At 41.1% G+C, this 18,002-nt stretch overlaps 1 protein-coding gene and 2 long non-coding RNA genes across 10 annotated transcripts in view; 2 read left to right on the forward strand and 1 right to left on the reverse strand.

Moving 5' to 3' along the window:
• trpm3 (transient receptor potential cation channel, subfamily M, member 3) overlaps positions 1-18,002 on the forward strand; it is a 160,267-nt gene that overhangs the window by 68,945 nt on the left and 73,320 nt on the right. For 7 of the 8 annotated variants that reach the window (XM_034871238.1, XM_034871237.1, XM_034871242.1 and 4 more), the window contains exon 2: positions 15,784-15,863. In XM_034871238.1, coding sequence (XP_034727129.1) covers positions 15,784-15,863 — 80 coding nt within the window. Of the gene's footprint in view, positions 1-10,912; positions 10,978-15,783; positions 15,864-18,002 lie in introns of those variants that run through there. The other variant, XM_034871244.1, reaches the window with a different exon arrangement.
• LOC117944464 lies at positions 2,068-6,732 on the forward strand. Its single transcript, XR_004656583.1, has 3 exons — positions 2,068-2,143; positions 2,219-2,224; positions 6,720-6,732. It is a non-coding gene; the product is annotated as an uncharacterized LOC117944464 (long non-coding RNA).
• Positions 5,234-18,002, reverse strand: part of LOC117944466 — a 17,165-nt gene continuing 4,396 nt past the window's right edge. The window contains exons 2-3 of the long non-coding RNA XR_004656585.1: positions 15,757-15,762; positions 5,234-5,246 (exon numbers count right to left, since the gene is read on the reverse strand). This is a non-coding gene — a long non-coding RNA (uncharacterized LOC117944466). The remainder of the gene's footprint in view (positions 5,247-15,756; positions 15,763-18,002) is intronic.

Below are 18,002 nucleotides of genomic sequence, written 5' to 3' on the forward strand. Positions count from 1 at the left end.
ATATATATAAAGATAGATTGCAGCATGATTACAGCTAGTAAAAGCTTTTAATATACATAAAATTACTAATTGACAATGCGATACATAGCACGGGCACAATTTACTGTGCATTTATTATGAAATGAAAACATTTTTTTAAGATTATTTTTTGGGGCATTTTATGCCTTTAATGGACAGGACAGTTGAAGTTATGAAAGCGGAGAGAGAGGGGGAGTGACGTACAGCAAAGGGCCACAGGCTGGATTCGAACCCGGGCCGGCTGCGTCAAGGACTAAACCTCTGTATACGGGCACCCGCTCTACCAACTGAGCTATCTGGGTGCCCGAAACATTTGATTTAATGAGTTATTACCCTAGTCCAACTTAAAGAAAATGCTTCTGATAAAATGGGCCAACTTCACATTAAAAGGATAATCAAGGATGGTTGCTTGACATCATCAGGTGCTTCTCTTGCAGCTGGCCTACTGGCAGTTTGAATCCAGCTCTACAAAGTTGCAGATCTTAGAGAGTATATCACATTAGCCAATTGCGACATTAATTTATCATCTAATAGCAAAATAAGACATCTTTCACTTTCACTAATGTCACATCTGATTGTTGGTTGAAAACCACTGTTGTAGGTTAATGAAACATAGGCTATATCCTAGCATGATTTAAGAGGCCAAACATTCCTTTCCCTGAGCCTCTTTCTTCTCTACAGAGTGCATAATGTAACGGACGTAACAAAGCTATGTCAGCATGCTGCTGCAACAAAGGCTCTCATTAGCTCTGGTTGATAATGTCGCATTTTACCTTAATATAAGGAAATGCTGTGCAACGTAATGCAAACGTTACAAGCTGAAGCTGCACATTATTCAAAGCTCAAGTGGATTTTGTTGGTTACTATTCACAGGGCATTTGTCATAATCTCTATAACTTTAAAAACTCAAGGGAAGGCGGATTGGCTTGGGTTTCCCTCTTTCATTTGAGGTGCTCTGTGTGTGTGTGTAAGAATATGAACAAAGCCCCGGGACTGGGGGCACAGGGCATTGCTGAGGGCAAGACTGGATAATATAGTGATTTAATTTGATTTAACTCTAGTAATGATTGGCATATTATCATATTAGAGTATTAGAGTTCAGAGTAATTTCACCCTAGGGTCCTTTGCACCACAACCTCGAGCCAAACAATCAACCAGAAGCTTTTTTGACCTGGGTTGAACAATGTGCCACTTATCGTTATCAGCTGGTTAGCTTAGTGCATGCGCCATAGGAACCAAGTTTGTATCTTGTAAATTACACCTCTAATAATGGCCGAAATGATACCAAACTTCTGCAATAGTATTAACAGGGTCTGTACTCATGAAACGATGGATTGGAATGTTTGTAAGTACACCAGGAGTTTATTTAAATAACACTTGCCTGCTGGCTGCATGTTTTTGGAGTACTCTCCTGAAGTACTGAAGTACCAGTTCTGGAAAAATGTATCCCAAATTATTTCTGCCTTGATTAATGTTACTGTAACCGTTATTGTAACTGTTTTTATTCTGAATGCCCTGTCAGCCTTCCAGCTGTGCTTGCTGGGCTTACAGCTGCTAAGAGAATGATTGCAATCTGTTGGAAGCCACCTCATGACATGTCTATCTGTGCATGGAGCTTTTCCTTCCTGGATGTTGTGTACATGGAACTGTCAACGGCGCATATCCATGGAGCGCCGGAGAGGACCCTGGACACTTGGCGCAACATCACTGGCTCTTTGACCTCAAACCTTTGCATGTGATTGGTCCCTGTCTGTGTGTGTGTGTCTGTTTCTGCAGGTGTTGTTTTGTCTCCCTCCCTCCCTCCCAGCTTTCCTCTCTGTAATTTTTGGCTCTGGGATGCATTCCATGTCTTAGTGTATTGGTTGTATATATATATATATATATACATATATATAAATATATATGTATATATATATATATAAAACACACACAGTCCTGTGTGTGTATATAACACACACACAGGACTTTCACTCGGCAAAGCGGGGGTTTGTGTCCCGCGTGTGTCCTTTGCCGTCCTGTTATTGCCGCGTGTCAGGGAAGCCACTTCTTCAACCAGAAGCCCACCCACGAGCTTTTCCTTAACATAACAGCGTCAAAACGGACGCCAATAGTCCCGACCAAGGGCGTGTTATAAGACGCTAAAGGTCTTCTTCGGCGTCAATAACAACAACAAAGGCACCTGACCAAGCATCCGGTCCAGCTTTACGTTTTTCCAATTATTTGCAGTTGTGTGTTTGGCAGGTTACCTTTTTGCTTTCTGTTGTACTCATTTCTTATTTGTAATACAGAAAAGCTATTAATTAAAATCTTTTCTAAAAAAAGAATGGGTGGTACATGGATGCCCGCACAGAGCCTACGCATATACCCTCTGAAAATGACCGCCGGACCCCTTGCGTATGCGGGCGCTATAATTCCGGCTTAACTGAAAATACACCTATCAACACTACCTCTCTATTCATTCTTCCTATTTCTTTCCTTTCTCTGGCACCCGGACTGTCACTTCATGCAGTCTGCTCGACAGGTGTCAATCAAACCACGGTTAACTACAGCTGTGTGTGATCATTAGACTGACTGCGGCTCACTGGCTGATTGCTCCCCTTGTCATTCACTGTGGCTAGTTACCGCTCACTCTCTCTTTCATCACTCCCTTTTCTCTGCTGGCTTCCCATTTCTTCTTATGTAAGGTTTCCCACTTCTCTGCCCTCATCTTGACACAGACAAAATGGACACATCTTATCTCTCCTCACTGTCGGCCTCTTTATTTCTCTCTCCTCTCTCTCTCTGGACGCCCGCTTTTGCTGCTGCTTTTCCATTACTGTCTGCATTTTAATCTGTCGGTCCCTGATTTAAAACCTATAGGCTCTTCTTCCTTTTCTTCTCTTTCTTCTCTCTTCAGTCATGTCCATTTCATCTTGACTGTCTGTTCCCTGTTCTCTCTCCTGCCGACGTGGCATTTTGACACTCTCACACAGATTTCGTGACACCACCCCCATCTTCCCACTTTCTCCCCTTCTCCCTTTCTGTCCCCCTTTCTGTCATTCTTCTCACCACCACATGCACCTTCACCTCTCCCTCACCTCTTATCTCTCTCATTAGTTACCTCTACCTCCATCTTCTCCACTCTCTACCTAACCTCTTCCCTCCTCCTTATCTCTTCCCATGCTATCAACCAGCACCCCACCTCCAACCCCCCCAAAGTGAGAACCCATGTCCCCCCTTTCTATCACCTCTGTCACAGACAGAATGGCCATGCCAGTGTTGATTAGAGCCTGCATGACCAGATGCTCAGCTAGGCTTAGCGGAGGCCTGTGGGAAAGAGAGCTGCTTATTCAAGCCTCAGGAGATGGATTGAAAACGACTGGCGCTAAAACAAGCAAGCATTCGCTCATTACACTCACACATTGAACACACCCGCACATGCGCATTAGGACATAAGTAAGCACGTATAATACACAGCAGTGTACTCAAGAACAAAACAGATGCATGACCAAGCACAATGTAGAAAGACAAATTTAAACAATACTTGTTCTCATGCATTTTGCATTTGATGTTGTGTGCTGAATTATAAGGTGTTGGGATACTCATCCATTGTTTATTTTGAAGAACAATACAATAGAGGGAACATGCATATATATGCTTTTTCAGTGTAATGCAATGATTCAATATATGTTGTTTATCCTTAAAGGAACTGAGAGATTAATGTATTTGCAAATTGTTCCTTGATATTCTGCCTTAGTGACAAACAAGTAAATATTTATCTACACGCAAGACATGTTCTCCATACATATTATCTAAAATAATACAAAGTACAAATTTGTTATACAAAAACAAAGCTGGGGCTGGACTGCAACTCTTTCTTCCTGATACCAATTCTGAGACCTCAACTCAGGTTCAGTTGATACACATATTTTACGTCTGTATAACCAACTGCATGGAACTTATTAGGAACTGTTTAGGATTATTTGAGTGAAGTAAGTTGAGGCCAGAGATTGCACTAAAGGCAGTTGGTGGCCATAACTACATGAATTTTGCAATGACATTTGGACATTTGTGTGGGTAAGTCACGGCTTAATCAGTTCAATGTCGCCACCATGGCCGATCCTGTGGATCAGATCGGAACATCGCTAGCCACAGCTGATAAAATCATGTCACTGTGTTATTCAACTTTTCATTTCCTTGAGTGTTCCACTCCCACACTTAACTGCTGTTCTCTTTCTCCCCCTGTTACAGTTAATCCCCCTTTCTCTTTTACATTTCTATACACCATTGTCACATATCTTCACCACAGGATTTCTGCCAGTCTCTATATATCCTTTTTATATTGCGCACTGATTTACAATTTCTTGCCAAGGACGTGACTAACAGCGACAAAGAGCACTAAGGTATATTTCATAGAAAGTCATCAGTATATGACATGTTGAAGAAGATGTTTTTTGTTTTTTTTACTTTCATTTCCATATAAATCAAGCATTGTACATACACTGCTTAAATTAAACAGAAGTGCTACTTCATGGATTCTCTATCCACACGCTTCTATTTTATAGGACATTATATGGCTGCAGTACAATCATAAATTATTTAAGGCACTCCATAAACCTGCCGTGCAGACTGCCATCAGGATAACATAAATCCCATTCCAGATCCTTTCAGTGAAGGTCTCCTCAAGGCCATTGAGTCGAAGGGTCAGATGCAGATAAGTATTCCCTGATATTGTCAGTGACATTGTGTAAATCTGCAAATTAGTGTATTCAGCAGCCTGGAAGGCCTATTTAACATTAAGGGGCAGATTTATAGTATCTTATGTTATCCAGTCTTGGCCTAATAAACCTGAAATTGCTGTAAATCTTTTTAAATATTCATGTAAACTGTGCCAGCCTAAATCTGCTACATGAATTTATTTAAAGTAACCAGGTGCTGGGCAATATTGAGAAACTAAAATATTACGATATTCTTTACTAAATACCGCGATGCCGATGTTGCGACGATATTATATGGTTGACTATTGGTGCTTTAACTACATGTAATTTACACAATGAGATTTTTCAAAATCTGTAATCTCCAGAAACGACTTAATGACTTAGTGGGTAATGGTAAATAATAGAACAGCTAGAACAGTCTGGTAAGTTCACAAAATTACAACACAAATATATCTCAAATCTAGACGATATCTCGTCTCATACCTGATATCCATACACAATCGAGATATTGCCCAGCCCTAAAAGTAACCACTTAGGAGAATAGAAGAGCCAATTTTCTAGTATTAAGTGCTTTGGTTGCCTTTTTTTGTTTTTTTTGGTTGATGGATAACACAACATATAATGTTAAGCACTAAAGACACATTGACATTGTTATTCAGCAACTTAAATTTGCACAGGGTGACTTTGTGTATTGCGTAACATTAAAACAGAATACAAGTGGCACTAAACACATCACATGGTTTGCATGAGGGGCCATCCACACGGAAACTCATGTTTTGCATCGTGTTTTTTGGCTGATCGCCAAACGAATCTTGTAAACGCACTGCCTGAAGACTTTTTTGAAACTTGGCTGGCTAAGCTGCATACTTGCGTATTGATGATGTTGTTGCCACACCCCACGACTTCTAGCTTTCTACCTATTATCCCGCAACGACGTCTCATAACAACAACAATGACAGACTACGTGCTTGTGTTCAGTACATACTGTATATCTATGGTGTTCCTCTGCTGGAGAAGATATTGAGCCTGTTTGGGTTACTAAGGCAAAATATACTGTGGTTGCATACAGCGCATACAGCAAGCTCATCCGCACACTCCACCTCTTCTTCTCTGTATTTAGGTGAAATTCTGTAGCGGAAACAGCGCCACCTATAGGCCTTGAATCTTTTACAAATGGATCCGTTTGGGCGCAAATGTTCTTGAAATGATGCCTGTGAAGACAGGGGGTCTGAAAGTTCCATGAATATGTTCAGAGCTTATTAGTGTTTGGAAATTGGAATTAAGCTATATTTTAAAAGTTGGTTGGTGCATTGTTCTAATTGGACGACATACAGAGCATGATGAAATTGTGGGCAATTGCCTCAGGAGTCTTCACTCTAAATCACGTGTTTATGAGTTCATGAGTCTTTCTGTCCCTGGAATCAAGAAAAGATGAATATTCTTAGTAGTTGTGTAAATTGCTACTTTTCTTTGTTTTATACTTCATGGAGAATAGAGAGGTGAAAAGTTTAGTTTGGGCTACACTGGGTCAGGGTGTTCTCATAAACTGTTTTTGCCACAAAAAAGTAATGCACTGAAATTTGTATGAATTTGACGTATTTTGCTATTTGCACCACATTGACTACTGCTGTACAGCTTCTGTTCTGGACATACTGTGGGAAAGAAGCCGGGGTCAAGTAAAACACAAGGGCTTTCCACCTGTGGAGTGAAGTTTGATTGTCCATGATTTTCACCCAGGAAATGTGTATTTGGATTCCTTAAATCGAATAAATCCATGATCAAAAATCCTCGATGCAAAACTCTTTGCCTCAAAACTTAGTTTGATCAATAAAACTAACGTACTGCTTACTGTGTTTCCACATCGATGATTATTAAAACAATGGACTGACGCTTCTGTGGACAAAAGACTGACGTTGCAGATAGCAAATGAAGGGCGAGAGTGAAAGTAGTGACGGGCTAAGAGAAGACACAGGCAAGAGAAAACAACAGGTAGTTTGGGATCAGTTAAAGCTGCAAAGAAACGAAAACTTTGTACAGTACGTCTATTGTAAAATCAGGAAATTAAACTAGCTTACCACAATAGCAAAGCGTCAATGCTACATCATCTCAGTAGAAATCATCCAGGTTACTCATCCATTCCACGGAACAATCCCGACACAAGGTAACAGAAACGTTTTCTGCTCTCGTCCACCGCGCTGTTTTACACAACTACGGAATTCAACTCTGCAAATAGTGATGCTTTACAAACAAGCTAAACTGTTTATTAGTTTGCTAAGAATCTTGAAATTTGAACAAATTCTGCTGCTGGAGACAGACCAGCCCCTCCCCCCCCCAGTGTGATTTACCTCATGGCCACTTAGTATGCACGTGAATGACGTCATCGAACCATGCTGATGATGACAGTATAGTTGAATGGACCTGCTGTAAGCTTTGTACCGTCACATTTACCCTCGGGTTAGCGAACAGCTCTTTTCCATATCAAAGAGCCAGAGGCTTGAAGGTGTAACGGTTCGAAAAAGATGAACATTTAGGCCACCAAATATGTACCTTGGCCAACAGATTGGCCGTGCGACCGGTGCTTAAAAATATTCCCTGTTATTGTATGCTATTTATGAAATACAAAATATAGCTTTTTCCAAAAAGGAAACCTCTCTTTTGTATATTTACTATTGCTGTTTATCATAAAGAAAAAGTTTTTCTTATCCGATTGCGCAATTAATCAATTGAATAATCGGTAGAATACTTGATTACTAAAAGAAACGATAGCTGCAGCCCTACCCAGCTCAAAGTCAGCTTTTGCTAAACACAACTTTAAGGACAGCAAACTTAACTGCCATGTGATCTGTCGCCATGTGACCAGCCGGCGGTCGGCTGATTTTGTAGAAACGGGTGTGCATACGTTTTCCTACAACATAATACAAACCCGTTCATGAGAATGCATTGACTGGGTTATCTTTCTATTCTACCAGACAGAAGGACTAGATGTGGAAAAGGTTGTTTGGGATTGATGCTTTTATCCAGTGTAACACCAGAGCAGAACCCCCATTCTGCGCTTGGTTATTTTGAAATTGTGCACAGTAGAGTGGTGGAAAAGATTACTTTGGGCTGAGGTAGTCTCTACCTGTTTGTGTTGTGTGTTGAGCCCTTTAGCAACCTTTTCTCTAGGCTACCAGACCAAAGAAGAGTTGCTGAGTAGAGGTGGGAAATGTTGGTGTGGACTGCGGCTCAGCTTACAGTCTGCACTTTGTTCTTAGAGACCAACAGGGAGCCTTTAATCTGCTGTTGTGTGTTGGCCATTTTGTATGCTTTATACTTTAAATCTCTCTTAAGCTGTAAAATGCTGAAACAAGTGGAAAACTCATTCTGTGTATTTGTGTGCGTCAGAGAGAGCAAGAGTGGGATTGTAATGTGTGCGTTGCCCATACTAATGCATGTCAGCTACCCTCCAGCAGGACAAACCCAGTGTTTGTGTGTGTTTTCAGCTCAGTGAATGCTATTTCAATTGCATAAGTGGTTCCTCTTCTTGACAAGATTGCATTTAAAGGCAATGACCTCATCCGTAATGCAAACGGTAACTACACAATGCGGGCATTGGCTTTGGAGGTCTGGGTCAAGCATTGAGTCACTATCTAGTGCTGTTTACCAATGCATTGACTTACCCGAGATCTTGTGAAGGTCAGTGCATATAATATTCCTCATCTTTGGGCTTACATACTGTATGGTGTGCATGGTTTGCTCCTGGCTGCTGTTGTTAGGGGTTATAAAGGGAGTTGATAGAGAAGAAAGACAAAGAAGAGAGAAGGCATAGACAGAGAAAGACAAAGACAGTGCAAGGCCAAACTTGGTCTGCTTGTACACTGGTCAGTCTGTAGTCTGTATCGACAAAGTTTCATTTACGGGATAGTTAAGGTGCCGCCAAATAGGTGCCGCCAAATAGGTTCCGCCGCATGTCCCTCATTTTCTGCCGAATGTCCCTCACCATCCGCTGTCTTTGTGTTGCCATTCTAAACTCTGGTCAATTAGGAAAACACCCTCCCAGCTAGAACTGACAATCAAATTACATTAATCTTCTTTTTGGGTAAATTGCTTATCATACACTCAACAGCCATTTTAATTTCAGAGCTCACCTCCCTACGTGCACATGTTCCAGCAAAACAAGTTCCTTCCTGAGGCTATTTTGAAGTTGCACCTGTGTCCAGCGCTAAGCACCACCTGAGACAATTCTGATTGGTTTAAAGAAATGCCAATAAACCAAAGCTCATTTTTCTCCTATCCCGGAATGGTGTGTAGACTAGCCGTCAGCCTGAACTGAAACAAGATAAAAACACAAAACCTGAGGGAAAACAAGTGAAGTTATCTGTCCATGCAGCAAGATAATTTCACTTGACAAGCTTGCTGGATTTAACATTATAGTGTAAAGTTGAACACTTAAAAGAAGAAATTTACTCTTAAAACAAGATAAATCTTTTAACACTTCTACGTTTTTTTTAATCTTGGTAAGGACCAAATAATTTGCAGTGCATGTCTCGTCTGTATAACACCAATGTCTCTGCTTCTTCATTTTTCATTTCCATGTTTTAACCAGCTCACACACAGGGTTTGACATGAGAATATGTATGTCGGACAAGTTGATTGGCTAGTTGATTGGCCAAATAGTAAATCTATAATATAGTGTAGACTAGCTTAGTAAATGTACTTTCTTTAAAAGTCACTCCGAGCACCAGAGCACACTCTGGCACAAACCCGGCGGTGTCTACATAATCCGGTTGTGAAGGCGTGAACACCTGTATCACGACTCAGAGAATTATGACCTTGCCTTACCTCACCGAAGGACCGGAACTCTGACATCATTTACTGTCTCACTGCATTTAGCATCTGCTTTCTCTTTCATCTCATCCAGTTGGGCTGGACCCAATGAATAAAATACAACATTTCTTGTATCTTTAGCGTTTGAATGTAAATGTGTGGGGGGCTGTGCCTCTACTGTGTGTGTGTGTGTGTGTGTGTGTGGTATATTTTGGCTCTGGTGCCCTGTAGCATCTGGACTGTCTGGACTCAGGTGCACTCTGACTCTTTCATGACACTGAATGCATTGCACTTTAATTCAAACTGAATCTGGGGCATTCTTGTTTCTGATGATTTTGCTTTTTCTTCACATTGTGTTGTTTGTGTGTGTGTGTGTGTGTTTTAAAGTAAGCAGGATTACAACTTTTGGACTGTACAACCTCTTTCCTTTCTGTGTTTTCCCTGCTTGTGTATTGTTAGACTTCATTTAGTTTAGATTAAAGTCTTATGTGCCCAGTTTCCCCCGCTGCTCCTGCTAATTAAACCTGGTCCGCACAGGTTCGTTAATCCTTTTAATAAAACATGGGAAACTGCCTTTGTTGTACTTTAAAAAAAGAAAAGAAAAGAAAACTGCAGGAAAACTGCCACAACTAAACGTGAAGTGCAAAGGCAAAAAGTCAACGACGTGTGTGTGTGTGTGTGTGTGTGTGTGTGTGTGTGTGTGTGTGTGTGTCATATAGGACAAAATAAGGACGGTGAGCAGGCTAGGTGAATGTCATGTTGCTCCACCTAATAGGCTGTGTTGTCATTCAGCCTCCCCCTTCGGTCTTGATCTCTGACAGAAATGTGGCTCAGAGAGATGAAGCACCCTCTCTGCCTCTTTCTCTCTCTGTCTCCCGCTCTCACACACACTCACACACAGGCTGACAGTCCACCTTTAATTTGAATGTAAACCAGGTAAGGTGGAGGACAGCAGGTACCTCTGGAAGCACACTGTTTCTGGAAAGTCTACTGACTTTTGAATATTTTGGCGCAGTCAAACATTATTGTCGTGGGACTTATAGATAGTTAAACCGCTGTGTCATGATGTGACAGCTTCTTTCTAATTTTTTAACTTTTGTGTTATTATTTCTCGGCTCGTATGCACGCTCCCAGCTGTTTGGAGATGGGAGGAGACTGTGAGACATGGGTAAAGACTATATTAGTGGGGAACTCGGTGTGTACCTTCAGCTCCAAACATGCACACGGACCCACACACACACACACACACACACACACACACACACACACACACACATACGTACCAGCAGTGCTAACCGTCCGAGGGTAGATCAGTTGACAGTGGACTGAGAGGTGGCCTGATCACCTTTGCTCTTATTAGTGTCATTCAGTGATCTTAATTTTAAGCCGCTAACACTACGTTCGACCATGCTTTTGAAGGGAAGGCCAGAACAATGCAGTCCATCGCATAATACAGGTGAGTCATGAAAACCAGATGTGTGCGTCAGTTTTGCTCTGATAAAGCTTTTTTAACAACCTCAAGAAAAAACTTAATATTTCTCCATTTGTGGAAGCCAATCTCTTTCTTTACTGCTTGTTATTTGCTTCTTCAGTTGTTTTTGATTGCAAAATTCAAGCAAGGAAGTTTGAAGTCAAGCAGTGTTCTGTATTTGAGATACTGGAGTAGCTCCAGAGTCTCTAGTTACAGAGGTAGTGTATTTAGAGACGTGTGTTTTTTAAGTGGATGCTGCAGATATTCTCGTTTTCATTTTATTTCAGTCAGGTCTTATTTTAACAGATTAATTAAACTACAGTGAAAATGCAATCTTGTCTTCTTATACCACAAATATAAAGATTTTTTTTACCCAAAAGGTTCATCAAATGTGTTTTAAGAATACCTTTCTAATGACATTTTTCTTATCTTTTGTAATACTCATACAAACAAATAGCCTTATCTTGGTACATCCTGATTTATTATGAATGTGTTTTCTGTCTACTGACATTGATTCCTTAAAAACATTTAAAACTCTCTGAGCTATGAAATAATTCTGTGTGTAAACTCAAAGTTAACCAAAAGAAGAAATTTAAATGCACTTGAGAAAGAGAAGCAGTTATTTCTCTTTTGAGATCGCAGTAAATCCGAATACAATGCAATCCTGTTGGAGCGTTGTACAAAGAGGTGAAGAAAAAGCACAAGAGGAAAGGGAGAGTGTTTGAGTATCTTAACAGAATGTATATCGTTCTTGATACATAATAAAATTGTCAAGAAAACTAATACTTAATTGTAAAACATGCTTATGTAAAAGTGTTACAGGCTACTTATATGGCCATATGAAATCTGAGTCATTCATGTTTGTGAAAGAGGAAAAGAGGGGAAAAGGGAGAAAGTAAAGGGATTAGGCCGTTGATTGGATATGGTTCCCAATTCAGCTCCCTGCCAGTGCCAATAAGGAAGAGGAGATACAATAGTAAAGGAGGGGGAAGAGAGGACAGAGTGGAGCTGGCAGAGTTGGATGTAAGGGCGTTAGGCCCCTAACAGGCTGTCAGATGCTGCTCACTTGCTGCACAGTTACCCCTTACACACACACACACACACACACACACACACACACACACGCACACGCGCGGCTGGTGTGTGTGTGTGTGTGTGTGTGTGTGTGTGTGTGTGTGTGTGTGTGCGTGCGTGCGTGCGTGCGTGCGTGCCCTGGTGATACATCTTAATTACACAATGGAGTGCAGGCCATGTGCCATCTCATCATACCATGTCAAATCTCTTAAGCAGCACTGGAGAGCGTGAGAGGAAGAGCGAGATAGTGTGTGAGAGAATGTGCAAACCGTAGAAAAAGATAAGGTGAAAAAGCAGAAATGAGTAGAGCAAAAAAATGGGGTGTAAAGGGAAGTTAATCTTTGTCTGGGATGCTTTGTGGGGAAACTATTGTGGGTCCCTCTTTGAAGGGTTTAAAAAACAACACACATGTAGAGTTGTGTGACTGTTCAGCTGACTGTTATCCGTTAGCCCAGACAATGATAATCAAATCTCAAAGAAAACTCTGCTGCTGCTATCACTGAGTGGATCTAGTTTTGTCCCCAGAATGAGCAGGCGGATGAATACACAATTCTAGCATGTCAGAGAAAGAATGGGGCTGGGGGCGTTGTTGTGGCCCCGCTGAGTCATCGTGGCCAGGGTGAGCTCTAATAGCAGCCCGCCAACCCCCAAGAGTAATGGTTAATCGTGGAAAGACTGGTGTTAGGGTAAGTTTGCCTGTGTGTAGGCTGAGCCTGTTTGGCGGCCAGTTGCGGTGGGTTCTGGCGTGCCATGGTGTGACAGGGCCAGTCAGGCGGATGGGTTGTGTGTTGTTGTAGCCGTTGCGGTGGGGAAAGCCCTGTACAAGCAGCTCGCAGCTCTGCTGGCTGGATGGGAGGAGAGCCGCTGCAGCTCTCCCAGATTAAAAACAAAACAAAACTCTGTCCTTTTGTTTCCATGACTGTTGTGTTGCCTCTGCTTTTGGGAGTTTGGGAGTCTGGGCTGTGTGTCCTTCTGGTTGTCTGTGACTGTCCCCTTGTGACATTCAGTCTTTTTCTGGACCGCTTGTGTTGTGCCCCGACGCCACAAAACCTGCCACAGACATAGTCCACTTCCTGGAATGGTGGTGCCAACCCAGGAAGTGTAACCTTTGAACCATAAAGAGCTGAGTAGAAAGAAGTAACTGGCAGAGGCTAACTTTCTCGATATCACAGAAACAGAAAATGTGCATCATGCATTGCACAGCTTTTTTGGATTAACTGGATTTTATTTCCACAGTTAATTAACACACATTGAAACAAAGTATTTATTACAGAGAGAGAAAAAAAGTAAATATATTGATCCATTTAGTACACAGATGACCATTTGATTTAGGCGTAATGACTGATTGAACAATTTGGACCAAGTCTATTCCAGTCTGTGGGCCCTATTTTGCAACCAGTGCAGTGCAAAGCCCCACCTAAGTGTCTTTGCTATTTTGAGACTGACACAGTTGTATTTCCCGTCCCGCACCCACGTTGTTTAAATAGCAAATGCACCTGCGCTCATCTTTGCGGCCATGGGCGTGCCCGTCTTCCAGGGAGATGTGTTCAGGGGAATTCTTCGCGTATTGCTATCTTGAGGTAGCGGGAAGTGATTGCACCATTGACCAACAAAAACCTGGTCTTAAGTTAGTAATGCAACATTTCATTGTTATTTTAACAGCACATTACCTAAGCTTATGCACAGCGTTCACACTATGCTTGTTACACACACACACACACACAAGGAAACACAGCAGCACACACACATTCAAAAGATTACAAATACAAATATGGTCACCATCATGAATCCTCCATCATAATAGCAATGCGCCAAGGTCCAAATGCGCCTGGATTTTACAGAGAATGGGAGATGACACTCTGATTGGTTTATTACATGTTACGCCCAAAAAACACCTATGATTTATTGAAGACACTAATTACAACCCTTTTGAACCATGTGACCAACGCACGGAACGGACCCTTTTTTCCACCGTCAAATTAGCAAAAGTGGATTGCACCATACTTGCGCCATACGCTTCACGCAATGCGCTTAGATCATTAAAATAGGGCCCTGCATCTGTTGGCAGATCCGCAGTCCAAATATAGAGTGTGTCCTGTGTTTCTTTCCATTTCAAGCACTGATTGCAGTAAAAATGACTATAGCAAACTCTTGTTGGTTTAATCAGTTTTCATTTTGGCAAATTAACATGTGAGAATTTGTGTTCTCCTGGGTTTTGGTGGTTGCCTATCCACGCAAATCTAATCATAGCCTACTAATCCTCACTGTCTTGTGTCTTGATTTACTTGATTAGTTTGTGTTCCATTCTGGCTGCCAAGATAAATAAAAAAAAATAAAAAATCCAGGCGTGTTTGGAAACCAAATTTAGTGTACTAATACCGTGACTATTTTTTGATCTTCTAATGTTAAATAGGAACAACTGCCCCTTTTATGTGTCTTCTTTTCTCAAACCAGAGGGAAATCTCTCTTTGTGATGACATGGGTATGGGTACTAATAAAATGTATTAAAAGTAAATATATTTAAAAAAACAAAGAAGGGACACTAAAGCTGCCAGGTCTTCTGCCATTTGTATTATACTGCCCCTTTGAATAAAACAAGCAGAATCAATATTGTCTTATTTTCATCATAAAGCTCTGGAGACAGTTTCCTTTCTTAATCCTCCTGTTGTCCTCAGGTCAAATTTGACCCGCTTTCAACCATTTTCCATATCTGAAATTTGGGTTTCTTGTCAAAAGAAATAATGTGGCTAGTTCCTAGTTGCCTCTTGTTGTACATTGGTCCTTCTTGATAGTAAACGTGTAGGCCTATTAATGCATGTATCTGTGGAAACACCTACAGTACACAGATGTGTATCAGTCTTTAATCCTGTGGTGCATGTGCACCCCAGGCTAGCTCAGTGGCTCTACTCTCTCATCGGTCTGTAGCAGGATGATTGGCTCCAGTCCGTCTCTCTGTCACTCAGACCTGCAGCAGCTGTGACGGCACATCATCACCGTGTCACAAATGCACCAGTCCCCTAGCTGCATTGTTCTGCGGAAGTCTCCCTATACTGTACACAATAAAGGATCACAAAGCAAACACGTATAGAAATACATACACACACTTGCGCAAATAAACCTACAGCTGGCTGCTCATGAGAGTTTAGAAGGACTGGAACTCTTCCATAATTTACTGTCTCACTGCATTTAACATCTGCTTTCTCTTTCCTATCTATTCATCTCATCCAACTGGGCTGGACCCAATGAATAAAATAAAACATTTCTGTCAAGAGTGTCTTTAGCGTCTGAATTATGTGTTCGGGGCTGAGCCTCTAGTGTGTGTGTGTGTGTGTGTGTGTGTGTGTTTGTGTGTGTGTGTGTGTTGGGGGTGTGCATGTATGCCATTTCCAAAGTGTTTTGATTTATGTTCTTGAACTAGGTTTTGATGTGAAATTGCTCCGATAACTGGACTGCTGCTTGCAGAGAAATAGTGTGAGATAAGTCTCTTTATAACAACGCTCAGACCGTGTCATTTTGCTCAACAAACAGAACCCTTCTTGTTTCTGGAAGGACAAGAAAACACTTTCTTTTTCAGTGAGCTCCTCAGTCAAAACACAAGTCTGCTCATGATTTGAGCCTGTTTCTGCTGTCGTTCTGTCTGTCTATCTGCTGTCACTTTTGCTTGCACAGGTCAAAGCTCCATTATCTGACCGAGTTCTTCTGTCTTCATTTCTGCAGGCACAGAAATCGTGGATAGAAAGAGCATTCAGCAAGAGAGAATGTGTTCGTATCATAGTGAGCGCCAAAGACCCCCATAGGTGAGTAATCATGTGTGTGAAAGAAATGGAAAACATCTCAATGCATTACATAGTTGTGTATGCATGTGATGTAATTACTGTACATATTTATTAATTGCTGCTAGTCCTTTTTTGCTTTGAATTGTGAAAGAAACAAAGGCTAAAGAAAGGATGTTTAGGTCTAAAGAAGTCTATATATTTAGGATTCAGCTGCTTCATTATTTGCTTTAAAAGATACATGACCTTACTCAGTCAGTAAGCTACTGTGATAGCCCACCTCACATATAGCATATTAAGAGCCCTGTTTTACTACTGACCTTATAAAACACGCCTCAGAGTAATATCACTCTCTATTTGCATCACAGTTAGATGTGCTACACTAATGAGCCAAAAAATACTGACATTATACATTTTAAAACCACAAATGTAAACTCAGGGCCAGGCAGGTTCACAAAGAGGGAAAAGATTTTACATTTTGAAAGGTTATTCATTTAAGAAAGATTGACCTCACAGGTGCGAACTGCTTATCAGTATAGCAAAGTGCAACTGGGAAAGTAGTTAGGGCATTGTCTAGTACTATAACAGTGTAATGATCAGAGCACTTTAACAAAATGTAATGACGTTTTGAGAGAGACACTTTTGCACTCATTATCTCAACGTTCCTCTTATTTTTCTCTGCAGAGTCACTGTCACAGTAGTTTTGCATTGCCAGACCTATCTCCACAGGGTCTGGTTACACCACAGATACATTTTGGGATGGGATAAAAAAAAAAAAAACGCTCTGGGTTGTTTGCATTTCTTTAAACCAGTCACAATTGTCTTGGGCGGCACTATGCTCCGGACGCAGAGAATGTGACTCAGCCAAATAGTCTCAGGAAGGAACTTGTTTTAGTGGGACCCGCAAAAGAAAAGGCCACATACAATTTTAATGAAGTTAACTGTTCACACAATACAGTAATGTCAGCTTTTTATATTATATACACTACCGGTCAAAGGTTTGGGGTCACTTAGAAATTTCCATTGCACTCCGTCATAAACAGAATACCAGCTGAGATCAGTTGCACAGTTTTTTAAACCAGGGCAGCAGTTCAGATCACATTATTTGCTTCCATAATTGCAGAAGGGTTCACCAATGTTTTTAGTTTTTTTTAAATGATATCAGATTACTAAACAGAATGTGCCTTTGGAACATTGGATGAATGGTTGCTGACAATGGGCAATGTAGATTTTGCATTAAAGATCAGCCCCCCACTCAGATCAGCTGGTATTTTGTTTATAATGGAGTAGAATACAAATTTGTAAGTGACCCTAAACTTTTGACCCGTAGTGTATATGGATATATACTTTAAATATATGGATACATGGTTGAACATAATTTGCTCTTACCAGTGTATTGCCATGTATACTTTGTTCACAGCAATCACCACCAGTCGGTCCCAAAACATCCCAGTTAGAGAGTAAATACCGTGAACATATTCTTTGTAAATCTTTACAATCATTCACTAAAAGAACCAAGCGGGCCTGCTTTGTTCAGCAATTCAAATTTTCATCAAAAGTTGCAATTTTCAGCGTGTAGCTTTCTAGCTCAAAGGTTGTTGCTGTTTCCCGTAGTGATGGGAGTTTGACACACACAGAGAGTGCATTTCCGGCGCGATGTCAGGCTTTATCCTGGAAATTGACATTATCAAAATCTTTACTGTTTATGGGGCAAGTCTAATTCCTGCAATACCAACACACACTAACACACACACACACACACACACACACACACACACACACACACACACACACACAAACAAGTAATGGCACTGCTTTTTAAGTAAACAGAATTAGCATAACCAGAGGAAAGTGGATGGAAGTCAGGAGGAGTGTAATGTGATGATCCCCAAGTCATATCAAATCAATATTTCTCTTTTAAGTCAAAAACATTTGTTTTGACGCATTAGGCAGAAGGAGGCAAAGAACCTTTTTGGTAAAAGATGACGGAAACACGATGTGATTAATGAAAGCCCCCTGACTCCCTTTCCTCCCAGGGTTCTCACTCCATCCTGTAATGTGAAAACACAGAAAGCTGCATTCAGTACATCTACAGTGGGTACGGAAAGTATTCAGACCCCTTTAAATTTTTCACTCTTTGTTTCATTGCAGCCATTTTCCAAA

The sequence above is a fragment of the Etheostoma cragini genome, chromosome 5, assembly GCF_013103735.1.
Source record: "Etheostoma cragini isolate CJK2018 chromosome 5, CSU_Ecrag_1.0, whole genome shotgun sequence".
NCBI classification, from domain to species: Eukaryota; Metazoa; Chordata; class Actinopteri; order Perciformes; family Percidae; genus Etheostoma; species Etheostoma cragini.